This window comes from Narcine bancroftii, chromosome 2 (genome assembly GCF_036971445.1).
Source record: "Narcine bancroftii isolate sNarBan1 chromosome 2, sNarBan1.hap1, whole genome shotgun sequence".
NCBI classification, from domain to species: domain Eukaryota; kingdom Metazoa; phylum Chordata; class Chondrichthyes; order Torpediniformes; family Narcinidae; genus Narcine; species Narcine bancroftii.
In genome coordinates this window covers 154925334-154950033 of record NC_091470.1, presented here as the reverse complement: position 1 = coordinate 154950033, position 24700 = coordinate 154925334, and the positions used below count along the sequence as shown (strand labels likewise).

The following is a 24700-nucleotide window of genomic DNA, read 5'->3' as shown; positions in this document are numbered from 1 at the left end:
TAATAAGGGCCGTCAACTACAGCAGACACAATTCCTGCACTGAGTGGAAGGAACAACTGAAAAGACAGTTAGCCAGGGCTGTTGATGCTTGGAACATGGTCAGTTCCAGAAAATAGATCCAATTTGAGAGCTCATTCATCACAATTTGTTCCATCTTTTGGACTCTAGTTCAGAGGGGAATTGTCGGGTGTAACAATGAGCATCCATGGGTGGGTGGGTGGTTGGGGGGGGGGGAAATGTGACATGAGTAATGCAGTAAGTTGGAAGCTGTTTGAGCGACATGTTGACAAAATTGGTGCCTTTCTGCCTCATCTTGTGTCACAGCAGAGAACTCTCAGGCTTTGAACCTGGAGCTTGGGTGAATTATTATCAGAGCTCTGGGGATTGGAAAAAACAAGTCTCATTCCATTTCAGGGGGAGTAGAATTAGGACAGCAATGAGGAGGAACTGCTTCCATCCCCCCCCCCCCCACCCCCGAGGCAGGGGCACAGCCACACAATATAGCAGGGGTCAAAATAAAGAGTGACAGGCTGGTCTCACGAGAACTGCCCTCGGTGGCCGTGTTGTCAGAGTTGAGAGTGAACCCCGGGACGAGGAAGGGGGACGCGTACCGAGTGTGGAAGAAACAGGTGCGTCCTTGGGGTGGGGGCACCCCTAGGCGCACGACATGCCTGCCATTCCCTATGTATGCCCTTGCCCGAGGGTGGCCAATGTGTGGAATTGGCTGTCCATTAAAGCAGTAGAGGCGACCTCAACCTATACATTTCAGACAAGGTGGGTTAGATTTTTATAAATTAAGGGAGATGGGGAAAGGCAGGACGGTGGAGATGAGCCTGTCATCAGAGCAGCATCAGATCTCATCAAATGACAGGGCAGATGGCCTACTCCTATTCCTCACGTCCTCCCAAAACTGCCAGTGGCCAAACAATGAGGACATTCGAGGTGCAGAATGCTGACCCCATGCAGTGTCCCGAACTGCTCTCCAGGCTGGCCCTGAAAGATTTAAGCTTCAGTTCACTGGGGAATCAATCAAAGTCTTCCATATGGGTTCATAAGTTTACATTTCAGCAACTTTTCCTTCAATATTGAAATCAAGCCCTTATCTACCACTTTGGCCGGAAGCTCATTCCACACTCCCACCACCATTTGAGTAAAGAAACTCCCCTCATGTTTCCCCTCTACTTTTCCCCCTTCAATCTCAATCCATCACCTCTTGTTTGAATCTCCCCCACTCAATGGTAAAAGCCTATCCACATTTCCTCCATTTGTCCCCTCAATTTTAAATACACCACCCCTCAATCTTCTATTCCCCAGTCCCAGCCTGTTTAACCTTTCCCTGAGACGTAAACCCTGAAAACGAGCAACATTCTTGCAAATCTTCTCTGCCCTCTATTTTGTTGATGTCCTTCCCCTAATTCAACAACACAGTTCCAAATTTGGCCCTCACCAATGCCTTGTACAACTTCAACATGACCTCCCAACTCCTATATTCGAGACTCTGATTTATGAGGCCAACGTACCAAAAGCTTTCTTCACCACCCTATCTACATGTGACTCCACTTTCAGGGAGTTATATTCCAAAATCCCTTTGTCCTACTGCACTCCTCAATTGTCCACCATTTAACCTGTATGGCCGTTTGCTGATTCTTCCTGCAAGAATGTAGCACCTCACATGTCTCAGTATTAAACTCCATCGGCAATTTTTCTGCCCACTCTTCTAACTGGCCTCTATCCCACCGCAAACTTTGAAAACCCTCCTCACTGTCAATAACACCACCAATCTTAGTATCATCTGCATCCTTACCCATCCAATTTACCACCCCATCATCCAGATCATTAACATACATGTATTATGTATACAAGACAAACAACAACAATGGACCCAGTACCAATCCCTGAAGCACTCCACTGGTCACCAGCCTCCAGTTTCACAATTTTCTACTGCTACTCTCTGGCATCTATCATCCAACAACCATTGTTGAATCCATTTCACTACTTCAACATTAATGCCTCATGATGACTACTCCTAGTCTCTTCCTGTCTAACCAAATAATTGTACATCCCATCTCCAAGAACACTCCATTAATTTACCAACCACCATTATCAGCCTCACAGGCCTATAATTACCCAGGTTATGTTTGAAGCTTTTTTTTTTTATAAAGACAATGGAACAACAGGAGCTACCCTCCAAACCTGACATCTCCCCCGTGACTAATGACATTTTAAATATTTCTGTAGGAGCCCCTGCCATTTCTACACTTACAGCCTTCAAGGTCCGATGGAATATCCTGTCAGGACCCAGAAATTTGTCCACCTTCATTCTCTTTAAAATAGCCAGTAGATTTTCCATGATTTTCTACTAGTCTTTCTTACTTCACCTGACTCAATATTTGTTTCCTCCGTGAATACTGAAGGATCATTGAAAATTTCCCCCACCTCTTCTGTCTCCTCACATAACTGACCCCTCTGACCCTCAAGGGACCCAATTTTATCCCTCATTATTCTTTTACTCTGAATGTACTTGTAGAAAACCCTTTTGATTTATTTTTACCTTGCCTGCCAAAGCAGCCTTTTCCCTTACTCCCTGTATTCTTACCTTCAGGACTTCATCCCCACTTTATCTAGGTCATTGTCCCCACATGAACCACAAAATCTGGCTTCTCACCCTCTCTCTTTCCTTATTTCCTCCCCACCCCCCCCCCCCGCCCCGCCCCCCCCCAACCCGCCCCCCCCAACGGATCAGAGACATCCCTGACCCTGGCACCTGGAAGGAAACATACCATCCAGAGCCTCATTCAGAAAATCTCCTATCCACTTGTCTAACCAACATGTCCACAATCCCTAGTGCTTTCCTCTTCTCCCCCCCACCCCCCACAGAGGTTCTCTGCACTGTCCCCCGCTGCCTGCCTCTAGAATTATAGGGGCAACCACCTCCCTGACACTGCTGCCTGCCTCTGCCTCCCTCAAGATCCACACTTCATCCGACTCCTGCTCCAGTTCCCATTCCCTAATTCGGATTGTAAGGAGCTGTAGCTGGATAGTCCCTGGTTTCCCAAATCCTGCAACCAGAGCAACCCACTGCCCCAGCTAACTCCATTATCTAACTTTAATTAAAGGATTAAACTATCTCACCTGTCTTGTAGAAAGCTAGCTAGCTCTGTCTCAGCCTCTACTCGCCAAAGCCTCAAAGCACCACTCCCTCACAGAGCTACTCACACACTGGGCTGTTCCTGTAGCTATCCCTCCTTTTATTGGTCCCTGCCAATGAACTCAATTACTCACTCCCGCAAATCAACTCTTAATTGGCTTAACTCTTTGCTCTCCACACCCTTTTTAAACTGTCCAGAATCACTGGTGCTCACCAATCACTGGCCCAAATCTGACTCAACCGCCAATGAAATGCACACTACAATGGAATAACTCACAGATATTCCATTTCAGATACCAGCCAGGCCAAAATACAGTTTTGGTTGCATGGCATGATCTTCTTCCAGTCGAAATGGAATGCTTGTTACGAATGGACAGGTCTAATCCTCTGTGCTGCCCTCTTGTGGTCTTCTATTGTGACTACACCCACAACAACAACAACACGCGTACCTGGAACAGCAGGTTGCAGCACTTGGTGGCCAGGTACTTTGGTTCCACGCACAGCCTGATGCAGCCACACAAGGAGGAGGTCATCAGGATGCAAGGATCTTGTCATGGTTCACTCCCCGCAGCAGCAATGACAGAGGGCAGGGGACTGTTTCCAGGGATGCCCTCAGGTTCAGACATTCAGAACTGCTGGAAGACCACCAACTCGGTGAAAGACACACTTTGGTCTGACCAAAACCTGTTGGTTTTTTAGCGCTCGGAGATGTCGGTGCAGGAATGCTGCCGACTGGTACATTCAGGCTGCAGAAGTACATGGCGTGGGGGGGATGCACTGAGGCTTGGTGCAGCCAACGTAAGGTCTCCGTAACTGGGCATTGAGGGATTGAAATAGAGGGGAAGCCTTTCAAACAACGGAGGTTGGAGAAGCGACAAAGATGCCGCAGTGGTGATAATGGGATAAATGGAAATGAATGTAACAATGTACAGTGATGGAAATGTATGGGTACAGAACTAAGGGTGGGAAGAGACTTTGAAGGGTTTTCCTTTTGTAACTATTTATTGTAAATAAAGTCTATCTTTGGTTTAAAATGTGTATAGAAATTGGATTCTGCTAAACATGACTTCCGCGAGGAAACACTTCATTGGGACCCACACAGAGAAAACCTTTGAAAACCAGAGTCGAGGAGTCAGTGGCAATCTGAGAGTTCCAGGGAACACAGAAAAACCCCTGGTATCCGGCACCTACGGGATTGGTAGATGCCAGATAAGCGAGTTTTCCAGTTGTTTGAGAATCTGACAGTATCTAATTAATACACCTACATTAAGAATAAACAGTTTAAAGGACAAAAATACTATTCTTAAACTGAACAAACTTCACTTGCATGAATATATAAACCTTAAAGCATTTTATTTTCAGTCACATTCTTTGAAAACATTTAACCATCGCTGCATCTCCAGGTTCCTCCCCCCTCCACGGAGCCGCCTGAAAGACGAGCAATGACATTATAGATAATTAACCCTTCCTCCCCCAAGTTTACCGATAAAGACTCACTAATATACTCAAAAATATACTCAAAGATAAAGACAAAGAAGGGATAAGGAGGCACTTTAAGAGAGTTAGCCATCGGCGAGCGGCATCAACCACCTCGTCATCCTGGGTGACGCCATTTTATTCAAACACAACTTTATTCAAACAGCTGCTATGAGCGAATCACAGCCAAGGCACTCGGCTGGCTGAATATTTGCTCCCAAGTTCACCAAAGAGTTTATGTGTTAATTCATGGAACATGTACTTTTACGATTTCAAACTTATTGACATTTTTATTTATTCTCATTCTACTTATTTACTTATTTCGCACTTTTTTTTGTCAGTTGCTTGAATTCTGGATAACAGGGGTTTTACTGTATGTGGGAGTCCGAAATCTCAGGAAGTCATGTCTTTTGGCTCGGTACGACAAGAACACCTTCCACAAATTTTCCAATGATATCACGGTCCTGGGTTGTATAAAGGATTGGGATTGAAAACTTGGCTGAATGGCGCACCAACAACAAACTCAATGTCGCCAAAACCAAGGAGCTGATTGTTGACTTCAGGAAGGGAAAACCAGAGGTGTACGATCCAGTGATCATTGGGGGATCAGAGGTGGAGAGGAGAGGAAATTTAAGTTCTTGGGAATCACCCAGGAATTTGAAGTTCTTAACGCTGTCTACTGCTGACTCCTCCATTCTCTCTCTTGAATCCCCCCATTAAGCCCACAATCGGCTCCTCAGCTTTGTAAATAGTTGAGTGCAAGGTTGTTGTGGTGACGCCACTCAACCAGCTGATCCATCTCCCTCCTGGACACTTCCTCGTTGCCGTCTGTGATTCTGCCGACAACCGTGGTGTCATCGGCAAATTTGTAGATGGTATTTGAATTGTGCCTGGCCACACAGTCGTGGGTGTAGAGAGAGAGTAGTGAGTTTGAGTGTTGATTGCCAGTGAGGAGGAGGCATTGTTACCGATCCACACTGACTGTGCTCTTTCGATTAGAAACTCAAGCATCCAATTACAGATGGAAGTGCAGAGGCCCAGGTTTTGAAGCTCGTTGACCAGAACTGAGGGTGCAGTGGTGTTGAAAGCTGAGCTGTCGTCGATGAAAAGCAGCCTGATGTATGAGTGCCGGTTGTCCAGGTGATCCAGGGCTGGGTGGAGAGCCAGTGAGATTGCATCTGCTGTGGAACAATTGTAGCAGTAGGTGAATGGCAGTGGGTCCAGGTCTTTACTTGGGTGCGAGTTAATTCTGGCCATGACTAACCTTTCCAAGCATGTCATCGCAGTAGATGTGAGTGCTTCTGGGGCCTGGAAGCGTCCAGGAGGGAGATGGAACAGCAGATTGAGTGGTGTCACCGCAATGACCTTGCGCTCAACAATTTACAAAGCTGAGGAACCGACTGCGGACTTAATAAAGGGGAATTCAAGAGAGAACAAACCAGTCCTCATTGAGGAGTCATTGAAGCAGGCTCACTCAGCTTTTCTTGGGCACTGGTATGATTCATGCCCTTTTGAAGCAGTGAGAACTTCTGACTGCATCCGTGAGAGATTTAAAACATCCATGAATATTCCAACTCGTTGGGTGGCACAGATTCTCAATGCCCAGTCAGGCACGCCGTCAGGACCTGTCGCCTCGCGAGGGTTCACCCTCTTGAAAGATGTTCTGATGTTGGCCTCTGAGACAGATATCATAGGGTCGCCAGCTTCTGCAGGATTCCCACTGGCACAGTTGAATTCTCCTTTTCAAAGTGAGCATAAAGGGTGTTCAGCCCATCAGGGAATGAAGCCTCACAGGCATTTATGATGTTTGGCTTCACCTTGTGGAATGTAACGGCCTGCAAGATCTGCAGGAGCAGGCGAGTATCTGATTCTGAGTCTATCTTCACTCAGAATTGCCTCTTTGCAGTTAAGATAGCTTTCTGTTTCGCTTCAGCTGGCAGCTCGTTCCACACTCCCACCACTCTCTGCGTGAGGAAATCCCCTCTAATGATCCCCTAAACTGCTCCCCTTTCACCCTTAACCCAATTTGGACTTTCATCTATTTTACTGCCAATTCTTGCACATTCAGTGACAGCTATTGGTGGAACGTGTCAGCTCCATTGCAGTGGATAGCAGACTGAAGAGCTCAGAGCCGTGTCCATGTTTGGTCATCATTTATCCAGGTATGATGTACAATGTGATCTAAAGTTGAGACTGGATGACACAGTGGCTAAAACACAGGTGCTGTTGATTCATTTTCCAGGTGGTAGAAATTCAAGATAATCGTAGCATTTGGCCTATTGTGTCCGCAGAAAATCAAATGAAGCTCTCGATCCACAATCTCCTCGCTTATGTCTCCGTGAGCTCATCCAACTATGTTCTATCCAAAATTAAAGGTTTTGCCACCAGTCAGGTTTGTGACCCTGCTCCTGTGTTGAAACAGCACTCATGAAAATGGCAGCTGCGTCCGTGATCCTAGCAACTATTCTCCTTCCTTTCCAACTGGACCTAAGTTCCATTTTCCTCCGTCACTGCCACTCGTATCTGATCACAATTAGCACCAGTGTGAGGAGGTCGGGGAGGGGATCTGTGGAAGCCGTAGCCTCCTCTTCAACTGAAGCAGGCTGAAGGTGGTGCTTTATTCAAGGAGGTGTTGAGGACTGAAATGAACGCTGGACATTCCTGTAAGGTGAACATCCCCAGTCACTGGGTTCATGTAACAAGTGAGAGAAATTTCAAGAGTCCATAGGAGGGTAAACACCAGCAGTCTTGTTCACAAGCCCTCCAGGGCACAAGCTGCCTTCAGTGCAAGGACATGGCCATTCTGTGGCCTTCACTCCTCACTCAGTAAACATTCCCGGAAGTGTCCTGCACCGGAAAGTGCGACTCTTTCCCTTCCTCCTGATGTGGCACTGGATTATACCGCCAAAAATCCTTGTGCGCAGCCTCTGCCGAGCCACCATCCTCTTTCCCCGAGTCTAAATCCCTCTGCTCCTCCTGGATCGGAAACCCTTCGTCCACTTCTGCGCCTTCCTCCTCCTCGGAGCATGATACTGGTCCTCCTCTGACCCTGGCCCAGACGCCCTCTCCTCTTGGTTAATTGGTAGTAGCAGTTCACGAAACACTTGCCGGTGTTTATTGTGACGCTCACCGTTGGATTTCCGCTGAATTCCAGCACGGGTGAAGGTGTTCCTAAATAAACAAATACCAATCAGTGTTGACAGCTGAAACCATCAAATCACTAGAGTACTGGACCCGCAAAAGAGCCTCCCACTGGGATTCCAATCGATCAGAGGTACAATCTCTCACTGGAAACCACTCGATCAGGGGAATTGGCGTTGGAGGAAAACTCATTTCGTTGGATGCGGTAGGACTACTTGAAGGGACACCACCTCTCTCTGAGTACACCGACTCTCAGGAGTGACAGTGGATAGAAACTAGCTTTCGCCTGGCGCTAGTTGCGCGTGTTTGCAGACTCTACAAAATCTGCCGACACCGTGGTTGAAGTGAAAACACAATGCGGGAGAAACTCAGCAGGTCAACAAAAACACTGTAGCAAAGGTAGAGATACATGTCCAATATTGTGGGATTGAGCCCTTCATCAAAGTGTCAGCAGAATGTGGGCAGTACCCCCACCCCCAAAAATGGTGGGGGGAGGGAGGGTCATGGGGAGGAGTACAGTCCCACAGGCAGGAGTCATAGAGAAGGAGGGCACACCAGCGAACAGGAGGGGCAATGTTTCTGTGAATGGAGAGGGAAGGCGGTGGAGAACTGGAGGAGATAAGGGAAAGGAGGGAAACTGGAGAGTGGGCGAGTGGAAACCGGAGAAGTCGATGTTAATGCCTTCCAATTTACAGGTGGCCCTGTTTAGGTAGCACATGAGGCCACGGACAGACATGTCAGCACGGGAGTGGGGCGCAGAATTGAAAGGGTTGGGCACTGGGAGATCCCTGTCACTGATGTGGAGGGAGGTAAGGTACTCAGCAAAGCGACCCCCAGTCTGCATCCAGTCTCTCCGATGTAGAGAAGGCCACAACAGGAGCACCGGACTCCCACAGATGGAAATGACTGTTTGTGGATGCTCCTTTGCCCATCAGTAATGATTGGCATCATATCCTTGACTTTCTAAGATGCTGCTTAATAGCAGGCCAGCCTTGGAGATGGGATGAGGGCGGGCCCATGCTGCTCCCACCTAGGACAGACTCTGGGATCGAGCACTTCTAATCTTCAGCCAATGAGCTGTCCTACCTGAGCTAGGCCGGGATTCCCGGCTGATGTATCCCTGGTCTTCCTGGCAATCCATCGGTGAGTAATTGTTCGGAGCAGCAAAGTTTGCTTGTGAACGATCCTCTTCCTTGAGGCCATTCCCTAGGTCCGGCTTCCTCCTGGTGCCTTGTGAGTCTCCACTGCTTTTCATGGGTAATGAAGGGAGCTGGTCCCCCACAGACGTTGGACCACCGTTCTGCTTGCAGGTCTGATCCCCGGCGACCATTCCCTCTCCCTCCGTTTCATTCCCACTAATTAAACAAATGGCCTCCACTTGACTGACATCCCTCACAGGCTGGAGGAAGAAGGAATTGGTTAAAACAAAATCTCCAAGCATCAACATTGTCTCCCCATTGGTCGACCATTCACCGCTACACATCAGTGGTTCTGTCACGGAAAGGGTGGAGAGCACCAAGTCCCTTGGTGTGCACATAAGGGATCACCTACCCTGACCTCACAACACCTCTTCATTAGTCAGGAAGGAGCAGCTGTGCCTACACTTCCCAAGGAAGTAGAGGAGGACAGGGCGACCGACCCCCATCTCGACAACTTTAGAGGAGCACAATTGAGAGTGACCTGACTGGCTGCTTCATTGTGCAAACCATAAGACATGTTTTTGTGCGTGCCCCATGGACCGGAGGGACGCTGTTTCGTCGGGTTGATGATAATAAACGGACTGCCTGTGTGGAGTTTGCACGACCTTCCCTTCTACTGCATGGGTTTCGTCCGGATCTCCTTGCTTCCTCTGGCTAAACGGCCAGTGTAAATTGTCTCCAAAGTGTACGTGAGCGGAAGGATCTCGGTGGGATTGATGTGTGCGGAATTACTAAAATGTGGTCAGTGCAGCAGTAGAGTAAATGGGTGGGTCAGAGTGGACCTATTGGACAGGGAGGGCCTGCCCCCATCCTGTATCTTTCCGTGACACGATGGCCTGAGCTTGGTCGGTGACCTCATTAACCATCGATGCTGAATGATATCTTTAATCCTTACCATGTCAGTCTCCAGGTCATGCTTCCTCCCTGAAAGAGAAACAATGAAAGTAACATGAAATCAGTTGGGGAGGATGTAGAGATGCAGGTTTGATTTAGTACAGCTGAATAACCAAGGGCTCAACTCGCATGTGGGAGAAGAGGTGAACCATGGTGGAAGAATACTCCCCATTCCCAAATGACATATTTATCCTTGAGTGGGATGTTGGTGGCACCGGCAGACCCTCAAGCGTACTTCAACGAGCCTTGGAGCTGCAGGATTCTGACCCAACAACAATGAGGATAAAAGGGAAACATTTTCAAGAGAGGATGCTCTGTAACTTGGAAGGAGCCTGCAGAAGGAGAAGTTACTCTGCACCTGTTCCAGAACCTTCCGTCTGCTTGGGTGGGAACTGCCGACTCAGTCACAGTGATTTGCTGCATTCACATATTTCAGGTGTGTGACTTGCTTTGTCCTGGATAGCATCAAGTTTCTCCAGTGCTGAGGGAGAGAGATGCACTCAAAAGAACATAAGAAATAGGAGCAGGGGTAGGCCACTCAGCCCATCAACCCTGCTCCGCCATTCAATGAGATCACGGCTGATTTGGTGATGGTCTCATCTTCACCTTCCTGCCTTTTCCCCATATCCTTTAATTGCCTTCCTGTGCGAAGATCTACCCAACCTTGATTAAATATATTTACTAAGGTCACCTCCACTGCTTCAATTAGCAGCGAATTCCACAGATTCACCATCCTCCGGGTAAAGCAGTTCCTCCTCATCTCTGTCCTAATCTACTCCCCTGGATCTTGAGACTGTGTCCCCTAGTTCTGGTCTCCCCCACCGATGGAAACAACTTACCTACCTTTATCTGATCTATACCTTTCATAATTTTATACATTTCTATAAAACCCACTCTCATTCTTCTCGGGAAAGTGACAGACCAAAAAGATTTTGATGGGTCAGGAGGTGAATCGCATGTTGTATTGGGACAGCACTTCTGTTTACCTTGTCAGTGGACACACCAGCTGCCAATCAAGGTTTGATTCCTCCCCACCCATGAGTGCACACCTTGCTGTTGGACCCATGTAAATTACCTGCACTGGACTCTCCAGCCTGCTTGTACTTGGCCTTGGGCCATTGGCTGTTGTAATTGGATTAACCCTCCTAGCAACGAGCCATTGGTCCCTGCTAAACGATCTGGGCTGGCCTCTCCAGCACTATAAAGGTACCATGTGTTGTTTGTTCTCCTTCTTTGCCAGCTTGGGGACCACCCTGCTTCACTCTAGGCCTAGAAATGTGGAAGGATGCTGGAGAAACGTTTGGTAAGTTGTGCACTGTTAAATGGGTTGGGAGTGTTTAATTAGTGTCCTTTGTAGCATAGAGCCGTGCCTGCACTGAGTCAAGGGGCGCTGGGGCATTGTATTGATTTTCCCTTGGTCATCGTATGTACCCGTTCAGAGACAGACAGAGACGGAGATTGAGAGAGACGGGGTGGGGGGTTTGAGGGAGAGCGAGAGACGGGGGGGGGGGGGGAGAGAGATGCTGCATCTGTTACCATTTCCCACACTTGCCTTCTGTAAATTAAATCCTTCCCTACCAAAACTATATGTCCAGAGTCCTTGCCTTTAGACCTACCAAACCTATTTCCTCACTCACAACACATGTCCAGCAATCCTCTGGCTTGATGGTCATTCTAGTGAGCCTCGAGCTGGGCCACGGCATGGATGGCGGATACAGTTCCAATGGTCCATGGGGTTTCATGGATGCCCATCTTTGTGTTGTTAGATCTTCTCTGAAGCAATCTAGTTACACACTATAATGGCGATAAAGGGCTGCCTCCTCAAGGACTGTTTGATGGTTCCTTCTTCTAATTGAATTACTGACTGATGCAGCTGCCATGGGTAGGATTGGTGAATTGATGTTGAGTACGTTTGTCCTTCAGATCAGTCTGACAGTGGGACGTAGCCAGTAATGGTGCTACTGAGTCGCCATTAGCAAGGGGTTTTCAAGTCCTTATCTGAAAAACATTTACGTCTTCTTCCATGTGGTGCCCGGCAGCTAAAGTTACCCACACTTTGGCTGAACGAGTGCAGTAGGTGGTAATCAGGAGAGGGTATGTTAATGTCACGAGACTTCTGCAGAAGTAGCTGCCCCATCTTCCCCTGACTGTAAATCACTGGTGGATTTGTCCTGCCATTTGGACAGGCCACGGCAAGGGAGGTACAAGAAAGACAGCAGATGCTGGAAAACTGGAGACGCTCTGAATGGTTACAGCCCTAAACATTGACCATCTATTGCGCCTGTGAGCATAGCAGTTAGCATGACAATATAACAGCCGCCAGCGGCCCGGGTTCAGAAGGGGAAAATGGGAAGGGAAAAGGGTGGGGAAGTGTAGGGAAAGGGGTAAGGAAAGATGGAAGCGGGAGGGAGGGAGAAGATGAAGGGGGAAGGGTTTTGGGAGGGGAGGTAGGGGAAGGGGCATTTAGGGAATAGGGCTAGGGTAGGGTGTGGAAGGGCAAAGGCTAGGGTGGGGTGGGGGAAGGGTGTTGAAAAGGTGGTCAATGTTTAGGGAAGGGGAAGTAGAGGGAGGGGGAAGGAAGAGAGAAAAAGAGGGGAAGGTGGGGATGTAGCGTGAGAAGAGGAAGGAGCCCCAGGGCAAGTGCAATACAGGTAACGTTCCCCACATTGTGCCTGAGGTTGGCACTATGATGCCTGTGGGCTTCTGTCATTAATGCTGTTGTTTGCCGATGGGTGGGTTGGCAAATCAATGAGAGCACTGGGTTTTGCTTCTGGGGTCGGAGTCTTCTATCGCTGCCAGACAAACAGGGAAACCAAATCAAATTTGGTGCAAGTTGAACTCAAACTGAGACTTGAGTCAAAAATCGCACCAACTGGCAGAAATTTCTGCATGACCTGAGTGCTGTGCGATTGACAGCCAAGATGTGAGCATCATGACAAGGTTATGATCCTTGATCACCTCTAATTGACCTGTGAGCAATGCTCTGGACTCCTGTTGTCAGCTTGAAGATACTACTGTTCCAAAACAAATTCCAGGTTTTAGACACTAAATTATGTTCTAGCAAAAGTCCAGAAATCTGGATGTCAGAAATATTGACCCCCCCCAAATTTGCACTTTTTAAAAACTCTCACACTTTTAAAATTTAGCTGACTTTTGTGTATGTGTCGCCGTGTAATCACCCCAGATGCAGAGCAACAAATGGTAACGCTTAATACAGGTCATCTTATCACAAAGAAATTCATTTGTATTCTCTATTTTTGTTTTACAATGTTCATTTTTAAACATAGTTTCAAGCATTGCTCCCCTCTCCTGTATGCCCTTTTTACCTATGAATGCATTCCCGTGTATGGTTCTATTCCCATAATCAAGTTCGCAGATGACACCATGGTGGTTGGCCTGATCAGAGGGGATGATGAGACTGCCTCTAGGGATGAGGTCCAGCATCTGGCTGTGTAGTGTGCTGACAACAACTTGGCACAACTCTCAGAAGACCAAGGAGATCATTGTGGACTCATGCCCTGATTTACATCAAAGGAGTTGTGGTGAAGCAGGTATAAAGCTTCATATTTCTCGGTGTCCACATTTCCGATGATTTCACGTGGTCCCTGAACTCCTCCATCCTAATCAAAGAGGTGCAACAGTGCCTTTATTTTCTGTGGAGCATGAAGAAAATACACCTCTGTCCCAGGATATTGATGGGCTTTTAATCGCTGTACCATTGAGAACATACTTACCGATGGCATCTCAGTGTGTTCTGGCAATTGTTTTGTATCGGACCATAAAGTGCTTCAGCGGGTGGTGAAAACTGCCCAGCAGATTATCGGCTTCCAATTGCCCACCATTGAGAACATCTATCAGGGCAGGGCGAAGAGCATCATCAAGGATGCATCTCACCCAAACTATGGACTTTTTAACTCTTCTCCATCTGGTAGGTCCTATAGGAGCCTTCACCCTCAAATCAGCAGGTTCAAGAAGAGCTTTTCTTTCCCGCCCCCCTCACCGAGGCTGTGACCCTGCTGAACCTTAAATCCCAGTGCTGAGTGGTTCTGCACTCATGTTGTACTGTCAGTACTTTTACAATTGTTTGCTTGCTGAACGAGCTTGTTTTTATTCACGTCGTTATTTGTATACAGCACCATTTTGAAACTTCTGGTTGGATGCTGATTGTATTTCATTGGTTTTGTATCTTACTTGACAAAATGACAAAATCCAATTGCATGCTCTTCTTTTGGAGTGAAAAATGTTTACATTCTACATTTTTGTCAAATGTTGACTCTATTTTTCTTTAAAACTGCTTGTTTTGATAAACAAATAAACTGTTCATCTCTACTTTATTCCTCCTTAAATTCAAACATTAAAAGAATCACTCAAGAATCCAGAAAATCCACAGTGGTCTGGATTTTTGGACTTCGACTGCCAAATCAATGCACAATTGCGAGGTGAGCCTGCCAGTGGAATGAGTGTTTCCAACATTTGGCATTTGCCTTTGAAGATGCCTTGGTGAGTCCCTGTGGCACCTGATGTATCTGGTAGACACTGCAGCAATGATAAAAAGAATGAGATTGTGATGTGGATGGGATATCATCAAATTCTAATGAGCCCACACTTGGGGTGAGACTTGGAAATCTGATTGCGATTTGAGAGAAGGTAAATGACTGGACAGAGAACTCGACAACTCATTTTGATGCTGGAAAGGTGACCATCCCAATGAAACTCTGAACTCACCAAGGCCTTCACTTCATACTTCGTCTCTTCACCCTCAGGAAATGAAAGACAAATAAAAAGAAATGAGAATCCCTCAGCAAAACAAGTTCCTGAGTCTTGGATTCTGGAGGGTCAGGCTGGAAACATAATTTCTATCTCGTGGCCCTTCAATCCCAGACTTCCCTCCTCCTGCTACCCATTACATGATACAATCATTCCCCATTCCCCTTCAGTGAATACTTCAAAAAATCCTCATGTACCTCAATCCTCCATTTGGTCAGCTCTGTACCTATGAGGATTTGTGGCCCTTTGCCGTCAATTGGGTCATTTAAAATTTTTACATTAATTCTTTTTTAAAAAAGAGCATGGCAACAGACTCTTCCAGCCCATGAGCCTGTGCTGACCAGAACAAACCCTTCATTTTTTGGAGGGTGGGTGGAAACCCTCGTGGACATGGGTGAATGTACAAGCTCCTTACAGACAGTGCTGGATTCAAACCCAGGTCACTGGTCCTGGGTTGCACTAACTACTACCCTAACATTGCCACCCTCTTGTATGAAATGCTTTTTGAAAGTCCACATTCAACATCTGACCTTGGTCTTGTAACCTCATTAATGCATGTCTCAGTCGTTGATCATTTCCACTTCTGTCATTGAACTGACTGGCCTACAGTTGTTTAGTTTACCTTCTCCCCTTTCTTTCTTCTCATCCTAGTGTCCAAGGAGGATTGTAGAGCTAAGGTCAGGAGTGCTGCAATTTCTCACCTTCACCATCCGAGCATGCATCCTACCAAATGGTGAACCATCCACTGTTAGTTCTGCCAGATTTCTTGAACTATTTCTTTATCTCAGAATATCCCAGTGACCAATTCATTGCCAAATCTTCTTGTGAACCTGACCTCTCTCCACTTGCACCTGGGATAGTCAATGGTTTGATCTCTGGAGCTCTTGCTGGGGCATAGGCCACAGTGAGCATACCTGTGACTGTCAGGATATTTGGCTCCTCCATGACCCACGTGCGTTTAAACTTCAAGCGCAAAAGTTGAGTCATGACAAGCAGAATTAAAAGTGATCCCAAAGGACTAAGGACAGGCATCAGCACGAGAAACAGGAACACAAAGAGTCAGTCACTCATCCTTGGAAACACAGAACAATAACACTGAAGAACTAAGATTTTTTTCTTCCTGAACTCTATGTATTTTGGGTTTGTGCTCACCATAACATTTTGCATAACCTTCTAGTTTTTTCAGATATTTTCTGTGATTTCCTGTCATATTTTAAGTCTTCTTCAAGCATACAAAACCATGAGGTGCAACATGTCATTGAAAATTAATTTTCTGCATTCACACTTGGACGTCTTCCTGGCTGATCGTGTTGCAGTCAGTGACGAACATGGTGAAAGGTTTCACCAGGACATTGCAACCATGGAAAAGTGGTGTCAGGGCCACTGGAATCCATCAGTGCTGGCCGACTACTGTTAGACGCTGACATGAGAGGCATCAGATGCCAAGTACAGACGAAAATGAGCAGCAAAACATTTTTAGGTCAGTTGAACTAATGCAATGGGTCAGCATCATTGTGCAATTAAACCTGCTCAATTCAATCAAAGTTAATTTAATGTTTCTCCAACTTCATACGTGGTCCAGCAAATCTGAAATTGTCATTGGGCTCAGCTTGAAATCATCTATCATAATCCCCAATTTCTTTCAGGAAGCAAACCTACTGAAAAAAATGATTGTCCAGTTTAATCAGTCAGCACCATCCACTCTCATGTCAGACTGTTCCTTGGCCTGGCCAAAGAGGCTATGAGTGGCATATTCAGGGTGTTTGGTCGCCTCATTTCTAGGACCACAATTGTACACAGATCTCCTTGAAGCTGGTACACTTGCTGTCCGATGGAATGCTTGAGATTGGCAGCCAACGAATTGAAATGTTCTATTGGCACCCAGAACCAAATTGTAAATTTACCTTGTTCAGCTTTAACATTTTAAGTATAAAGACTTTTTTTAAACCATACAACTCTGTTGGAACTGTTGCAATGGCAGTGCTGCCACTGCTGCGGACCCGGGAGGGGGGAGACACAGCGCTGCTCCAAAGGGTTAATTCGCCCAGGCCTAATGCCAGTCACTCTGTACTGGCTAAACAGTGTGTTAAAGGAGCCCATGGTGTTTGTAAATAAAATTCTGCAACAGCGAGATCTGTGGCCAAGATGTGCTTGGCAACGGCCACAAAGGCACCAGAAATGGTTAGAATAACCCCCCCCCCCTCGCCATTTCCACGCTGTGACAGAGAAGCAGAGGAGACTACCCTTCAAGAAGGTGACCAAAGTGGTGGAACCAGCGAGGGCTTCAGTGGCTGAGGAACCCACACAGACTGTGGGCAATCTGCAGTCAGGGGACCCACAAAGGCTGCTGGAGACTGGCTCATGGGAATAGTATCAAGAGGGCATTGAGTGCTGAAGGCTGAATCCTTGAAGAAGGGCTGAGGCCCAGAACATCAGCAATACTGTACATTTTTTGTCAAATCCTCTGGATGTTGAAAGCCTGGCTGAGTTCCTCCAGCATTCCAGTGCCTGCGGACTTGCATGTTTCACTGGGCACTGAGGTTTCCTGGTTGTGTCTTGAGCTCAGGTTGCCAATGGATCAAATAGGAATCTGTGCATTGGAGGTGAATGCACAGATACTCAATGACTCTGAAGGGACTCTCTTTTGTTTCCCTTTCTCTTATTGTTGGGGGCATCGGGCTCATGGTGACTCTGTCTGTCTTACAGCAGACAAAAGTTAAAGTATATCATGTACGTTATATATTATTACATGACAACAATTATTACATGAACCTTGAGTGTTTATGCCATTCTAAAAAGAAACCAATGCCAGCCTGAACCAAGCATACAGGTTTCAAGCTAGTTAATAATAATTGTATCCAAAGTATTAACATCATGGTCATGTATTGGGCTGGATTTCTCCATCCGATCTAATGAGTTCAGTGTTGGACAGCTGTGTTCTGATCAAATCTAGCCCAGCCCAGAGCAGTACGCAACTGGAGGATTCCCACTTTTATTATCCATACAACTTGCTTCTCTTTTTCACACCCACAATAAGAACTGCTGGCCCCGGGAAGAGAGACAAGAGATATCTGTGGAAAAAGATGGCTTGAAATTCTGCAATCAGAAGTGCTGGGAGAAAATTCATTCTCTATTCTTTAAAAAAAAGACGCAGAAAACTGCTTCAACTGAACAATCCCAGAAAAAGCAGGTGAATCTGTAGGGTCCAGAACCACCCAGCTAGAGAATTTCATTTGATAGGTTTGGATTTCAAAGCAGAGATTTATTATGTTTCCTTCTATTCAAAAACTGGACCTTGTTAAAACAATGTGAATACTTTCTATATTCATAAAGCAAAATACAAGTTAGAAGAGAAAAACTCCTGCTACGTGGGCACATTGGACACCATCAGGAGAGGGACAACAATGGTTCCTAATACCCCTATTAGGTTCCTGGGAGTCACTTTCTTGGAGGATCTTTCCTAGACCCAACCCACTAATGGCATTGTGAAGGTAGCACATCTGCGCCTCTACTTTTTCGGGAATTAGCGGAGGTTTGGTACGACATTGGAAACCCTGACAAATTTCTCCAAATGTGTAGTGGAAAGTGTATTGATCAGCTGCATCACAGTCTGGGATGGGGACGCCAATACCCCTAAGCATAAAGCTGTGCAAAAAGTAGTGGAGACATCCCAGGACATCACAGCCAAAACCCTCCCCACCATTGAGAACATCTACAGGGAACGCTGCCGTTGGAGAGCAGCAGCAATCATCAAGGATCCACACTACCCAGCATGTGTTCTGTTCTTGCTGCTACTATCAGGAAAGACTCGCCCCTTCAGGTTCAGGAACAGCTGCTACCCCTCCATCATCAGACCCCTCAACAACAAACTCAATCAGGGACTCATTCAAGGACTCTTACTTGTGCACTTTATTTCCTCTCCGTATTGTACAGTCAGTTTGTTTACATTTCTTATTGGTTTACCTGAGTGCATTGGGTATAGATTTTTGTTCCATTATCAGTAAGTCGTAATTCTGGCTCACCTGAAGGAAAAAGAATCTCCAGGTGGTATGTGATGACAATAAATCTGAAATCTCACCTCAGCTAAGAAATGGAGTAAAATTTGCTCTACTCTATAACACTCCCAAGGCAGGCAAAATGCAATATGAACATAGAGGAAATGGCATACTCTCTCCCATAAACGTGTTAGTCTCAGTCTTTTGAATTGAAATTTCAAAAAAAGACTCCTAACTCCATTAACGTGGAAGCCACTGCTCACCAGTGCCCTGAGGCATCAATCAGTCTTGGATGAATTAAACTATGGGCTCCAGAGGTGGAGGTCTAGGAGTTCACCCTATAACATTGTCAATGTGTAGCAAGAACTGGTATTTGCTCTTTAAATCAAATAAATAAGTACAAGGTGACTCACTCACTACAGGTCTTACACTGGTCTCCAAGTTGGTAAAATCCTGGCAAACTCTCTCCACATTGAGCATCTAACTGCTGTGAATCTGATACATGGAATTAGGAGCCATTGAGAGCTACAGGACCAGGGGTCCACTCTGCTAGATCACTGAAACACCAGCCACTGGGTTAGATGGAATGAGAGACCGCAAAGCCATTGCTATCTCTATTGGTCTTCACTTTCCAGGCATTTCTCAGTGGGCAGCGTACCGCTTTTATTTGCACCTACTCTCCCTGCTTTGCTCTTGGCCACTGATAGCAGGTGGACCCCTCCGCCTGGCCTGAACTTTGACCCAAATTGGTCTCCTGACTGCTGCAGATTCACCAAAGTGACATCCATTGTCACAGGAGGGCAAACCAGAGAAACAGAAGATTCATCCATTCGAACAGAGCAAGTCAAAATGCATCATGGAATTATTTGATCAGGAGAGCTGCAGACAGTTTCCAATCATCTGAAAGCTGACAGAATTTAAAGCTGATGAGGAATGGTCTTTTCACATAGTTGAAAACAAGATGATAACTACCCAAGTGTCTGGTTTGAGAAAGGATATTTACCCCATTCTCAATAACAACTGGTTTAAATTATTAGATGGAGCAGTGACAGATTTCTGCAGCTTCTTTAAATGCTACCTCATTAAAACAACCTGCGTACTACCCCTGGCAAACTACCACCCTTCAAAGTTAGGGGAGATTTGACAAAAGTATACAAAATTATGATGGATCGATAGTAAATAGAGTAAATGCATGCTTTGTCCACAGAGGTTAGGTGACATAAAAAAGTAGGGGACGTGGGTTAAGGGTGAAAGGGAAAAAGTTTAAAGAGGACATGAGGAGGAACCGTGCAGAGAGTGATGGGAATGTGGGATGAGCTGCCAGCTGAAGTGGTGAATACGGGCTCACTTTTAACACTGAAGAAGAATTTGGACAGATACATGGACGGAAGGGGTTTGTGGGGATATGGCCTGGTGAAGGTCAGAATAATAGTTAGCACAGACTAAAGGGCCAAAGGCCCTGTTCTATGATTCTCCCAGAATAAACCTTCTCCTGCATCAGCCAATGCCTGCATTCACACCTCCCCATCCCTCAATGGTACTCACAAGATAGAGCAGTTCACACAGTAGAAATCCCTACAGTTGGGCTGGTAGCATCGCTGGTACTGGAGAGTCTTGCAACCACACAGTGTTACTGGTAGCATTGCAGTTACAAATCATTGTCTGAAAAACTAGACAAATATAAGCAGAAGTGTCATTTAGTGGATTCCAACTGCACATCTTTAGGTGAGTAAGAGCGGCGCAAAGAGGCAGGTGACAGATCGTTCAAACGACAGTTTCAGACACTGAGACTCAACCCGAGAACGAGTGAACTTTGCATTGAGAAGAGAGTTACATTTGTAAAAATGGTTGATAATATTAGCAACATGTTCCAAACTCACTGACAGTGCTGTACTTGGTGAGGAGTTTAAGGAGATTCGGTACGTCACCAAAGACTCTTAAAAACTTCTATAGGTGTACCATGGAGAACATTCTGGCTGGTTGCATCACTGACTAGTATGGAGGGGCCAACGCTCAGGACAAGAAAAAAACTGCAGAGGGTTGTTAACTTGGCCTGCAACATCACGGGCACCAGTCTTCACTCCATCGAGGACATCTACAAGAGATGGTGTCTAAAGAAAGCAACCTCTATCCTCAATGATCCCCACCACCCAGGCTATGCCCTCTTCACTCTGCTACCATCAGGAAAAAGGTACAGGAGTGGAGACTAAAGACGAGCACAAGGACAGCTTCTTCCCTGCTGCCATCAGACTCCTGAATGAACAGTGAACCAAAGACACTGCCTTACTTTGCCTTTTTGTGCACACTTTTTATTTATTTTTGTAAGGTGGTCTATATGAATGTTCACACTGTGATGCCAGCAGCTAAACAATGAATTTGGTGACAATGAATTCTGATTCTGAGTCAGTTCGTGCAGCACAGGGCCAGGCCTTTGAGCCCACGTGTCTGTACCGAACATGATATCCAAATTAAACTAAAATTTTCCAATTTGTACTTGACAGATTTCCTTTACTGGTTCTTAACCAGCGGACCATGGCATGGTACCATGTGGAATGTTAAATTAAGTACTTGACATTAGATGAAGATGTGTTTCTTCCAGAGCTGCCTTTGACTTGAAAATATTACGTAGTCATTGCCACTAGTGGGCCTTGGACCAAAAAAGGTTGAGAACCACTGCTCTTATCCCTTTCATATTCTCTATCCAGAAGCATCTTAAATGCTACAATTGTATCTGTTCCACCTGGCAGCCCATTCCTGGCACTCACCATTCTGAGTAAAATATTTGATCCACATATCTCCCTTAAACTTCTTTCCTCTCACATCCTCCAGTGGGTGATGCTCCTACCCTGGGGAAGAGACATTGCCCGTCCATTCTTTAATGCCACTCATGATTTGATAAGTTTCTAACTCAATCTCTGATGCTCCAGAGAAAGCAACCCAAATTTGTCCAATCTCTCCCGACAACACATCGCCTCTGAATCAGGCAACATCCTGATAAACCTTTTCTGTCTCCTTTCCAAAGCCCCAGACATTTTCTTTAAAGGGAGCAACCAGAATTGCAAAGTATTCCAAATGTGGCCTGATCAAAGTTTTATGCAGCCGTAACAGGGCCTCATTAATGTTACATTCAATGTCGCACCCAATGAAGCCAAATGCTCCATTCACCTTTTTAGCACCATATCTCCTTGTGTGGCCACTTTCGATAAGCCACAAGATCTCTCTCCACATCAATGCTTTTAAGAGCCTGAATATTAACTACAAATTCCTCTTCGATTTGACCTTTCAAAGTGCAACACCTCACACAGCCAGATTGAACTCCATCTGCCACTTCTCTGCTCATATCGGAAACTGATGCACATCCCTCTACACTGTCCACAACTCCTGGTTAAAGTTAAAAAAAAAACATCTGTCAGACCACCTCATCATTATTGACCAGTTCAGCAGAAACTCTCTTGATCCCCCAACTTATCTGCAATCTAAGTTGTTTAAAAAAAAATGTACCGATTGGGTATAGAGGATAGAGAGAAACACAAGATTTGAAGGGACAAAAATGTTGAAGGGCTGGATCTGGAGGTAGAGAATCCTTTGTATTTTTATAGACAAATCTTAATTAATAAAGGAAAGCTCATTTGAATTTGTTAAAGGCAATTTGTTTTGAAGTGCTTGAGTAAGTTTTTTGAAGTAGGAATAGACGACTGACAAATTTAGATTGTTTAATAGTGTACATCAAAAGATGCTATATGAAAAACGTATTGACTCCAGGGAGAACACAAACATAGGAGTGCTACAAATAAAGGTATTTTGTAACTTGGAATGAAATGATGAAAATGTGTCTTGAGAAAACCTCCTCCATGCCCGCACAACAGAGTAAATAAGACAGAATGAGAGACAAAGGTACAGAACAAGAAAGTGAGGAATGCACAAATTGAGGCAGTGAGAAAAGAATTGTGAGAGGGGCTGAGAGAGAGGGGGAGAATGGTTGAAAGAGTGAAAAAGAACAGGGAGAGGTACATAGATGTCGAACGTGAGTGAGATGCAGAGATAGGAAAAGATATGTCTGTTTTTATTTAAAATGTTTGCAGAAGTTAACGGCAGAGAGTTTGTTCAAACAGATGGAAACCAGGCTGGGTTGAGGAATTGGGTGGGGAGTTTAGGGCCTACTTCCGATTATCACACATTATGCACCTTTCACATTTACTTCTGCAATTGTCAAAGGCAAGGTAAGTATGTCGTGGGTAGGGTTTGCAAGTTGGCAGATCACCTTTTTTCAGACATAATGAAACCAAATAGGAACCTGGTTTAAAAAAAACATGGCAGACTTAGAGTGGCCATTTCCAAAAGGGACAACATGGTCATGGGTTACTCTAAAAATGTATACACACACACACACACACACACACACACACACACACAGCATGTTTCAAAATAAATTATATATTTTCTTGAATAAAATTTAAACTGTATTGTAAAAACAACAAATGCTACCTCATCATTTATTGGCCAGTTCAGCAGAAACTCTCTTGATCCCCCAACTTAGCTGCAATCTAAGTTGTTTTTTAAAATGCACCAAAATGTTATAGCGGATATGGAGAAACTCAAGATTTAAAGAGACAAAATGTTGAAGGGCTGGATAAGGATGTAGAAGATTCTTTGTAATTTTATAGACCAGTCTAGGTTAATAAAAGAAAGCCATTTTACATTTGTGAAAGGCAATTTGTTTTGAAATGCCTGAGTGAGTTTTTTTTGATGAAGCCACAGAGATGACTGAAGAATTTAGATCATTTAGTAGTGTACATCAAAAGATTATATATTAACAATTTGGACTTGGGTACACAGCACCTAATTTCAAAGTTTGCAAATGACATACTCAGTCAAAGTAAGCAGTGAAATGGTAACATATTTGTGGAGGGCATGGACTGATCAAATGCATTTACAAATGACGAAATAAATTTTACTTTTGAAGTTTTGAAGTTAAGAAGTATAGCCAATGTAAACGGAATGGTACAAATTTAAAGCAGTGGGTGCAAAGACATAAAAGGTTGGGATTGTGAATAAAACACAAGACCTTGAGATTTGTTCAATTCCTTTAAAAATAAATGGTTACAGACCAGCTGCAGTATTCTGTCCAGTTTGAGAATCACACATTAGAAAGGATGTCAAGATGTGCAAAAAGCGAATGGAAAGATTTGAGTGAGGCAGGGTTTCAGTTATGTGGAAGAGATAAAAATCATCAACCTAAAACACTGATGGTTTCTCTCTCCACAGAGAGAATAGTTAGCAATGTGGTCAGCTCAGTGCTGTTACAACGGCAGAGATCAGGACTGGGGTTTGAATCACATGCTGTAAGGAGTTTCTATGTTCTCCCCAGATGCTCCAGTTTCCTTCCACCATTCAAAAAAAAACATACGGTGGGGGGAATTTTGTGGGTTAATTGGGGTGTAATTTTGCAGCACTGGCTCGTGGGCCGAAAGGGCCTGTTACCATGCTGTATGTCTAATTTAAAAAAAAATTAATACAAGGAAAAATGAACTTTGGCAGTGTATTACGACTCTGGAAAGCTCTGGGTGAGAGGGGAAAGGAAGCAAGTTTCTTTGTGGACAAAGTGAGGATGAAAATCAATGGGGGAAGGTTAGAGTCTGGGAGTCACTGGTCATGACCTTTTTGAAATGTTTTACTCATGATCGTAGAGGGGTCACCAATGCTTTTGAATCCCAACACTGGTTGGTTGGGCAACTTTCACTGGTTCTTTTCCCTAGTTTTTGATCTTTTTCTGTCAAAATTCCCATTTGCCTGGATTCCCCGATCAACGTCTTTGCGTTTGACCCTGCTTGCGACAAGCTCCAGGAATCATCAGCTGTTAAACAACTGGCAGTTCCAAAAACAGCGCTCACTGTATAAAGCTGCGAATTGGAGAATTTGAGCATTAGTCTGGAATTCTTAATTTTCACACAGAATCATGGAATTGTTTGTCCTTGTTCTGATGGCTAATGTACATCAACATTTTGTACTTTTTAGTGCAGACCACATTCTAACAGATAACATTCAGAATTTTGCTCCTCAAATCTGATGTCACAGTAGTT

At 45.2% G+C, this 24700-nt stretch overlaps 1 protein-coding gene and 1 long non-coding RNA gene across 3 annotated transcripts; both read right to left on the bottom strand.

Moving 5' to 3' along the window:
• Positions 1-7241: 7241 nt before the first annotated feature.
• On the bottom strand, positions 7242-9852 carry LOC138752972 (uncharacterized). Its single transcript, XM_069915572.1, has 3 exons — positions 8852-9852; positions 7673-7795; positions 7242-7285 (listed from the first exon to the last, which is right to left on the bottom strand). The coding sequence occupies exons 1-3, from the start codon at positions 9300-9302 to the stop codon at positions 7242-7244; spliced, it is 618 nt and encodes a 205-aa protein (XP_069771673.1). The 5' UTR covers positions 9303-9852.
• A 4329-nt stretch (positions 9853-14181) lies between these two features.
• Positions 14182-24639, bottom strand: LOC138754427 (uncharacterized). 2 transcript variants are annotated; one of them, XR_011351757.1, is made up of 4 exons: positions 24512-24639; positions 20166-20290; positions 14584-14616; positions 14182-14394 (listed from the first exon to the last, which is right to left on the bottom strand). It is a non-coding gene; the product is annotated as an uncharacterized lncRNA (long non-coding RNA). The 2 variants fall into 2 exon arrangements; XR_011351758.1 differs by lacking the exons at positions 14182-14394; positions 14584-14616 and adding an exon at positions 18538-18647.
• Between the last annotated feature and the right edge of the window lie 61 nt (positions 24640-24700).

What these genes read in the sequence shown, in the direction of transcription:
- LOC138752972 (XM_069915572.1), bottom strand. Translation starts at nt 9,302, where the DNA reads ATGTGCACACCAAGGGACTTGGTGCTCTCCACCCTTTCCGTGACAGAA. An exon ending in GGAATCCCGGCCTAGCTCAG is followed by an intron (nt 7,796 to 8,851) that starts GTAGGACAGCTC and finishes TTGTTTATTTAG; the next exon opens with GAACACCTTCACCCGTGCTG. An exon ending in GAGAGGGCGTCTGGGCCAGG is followed by an intron (nt 7,286 to 7,672) that starts GTCAGAGGAGGA and finishes TTCACCTTACAG; the next exon opens with GAATGTCCAGCGTTCATTTC.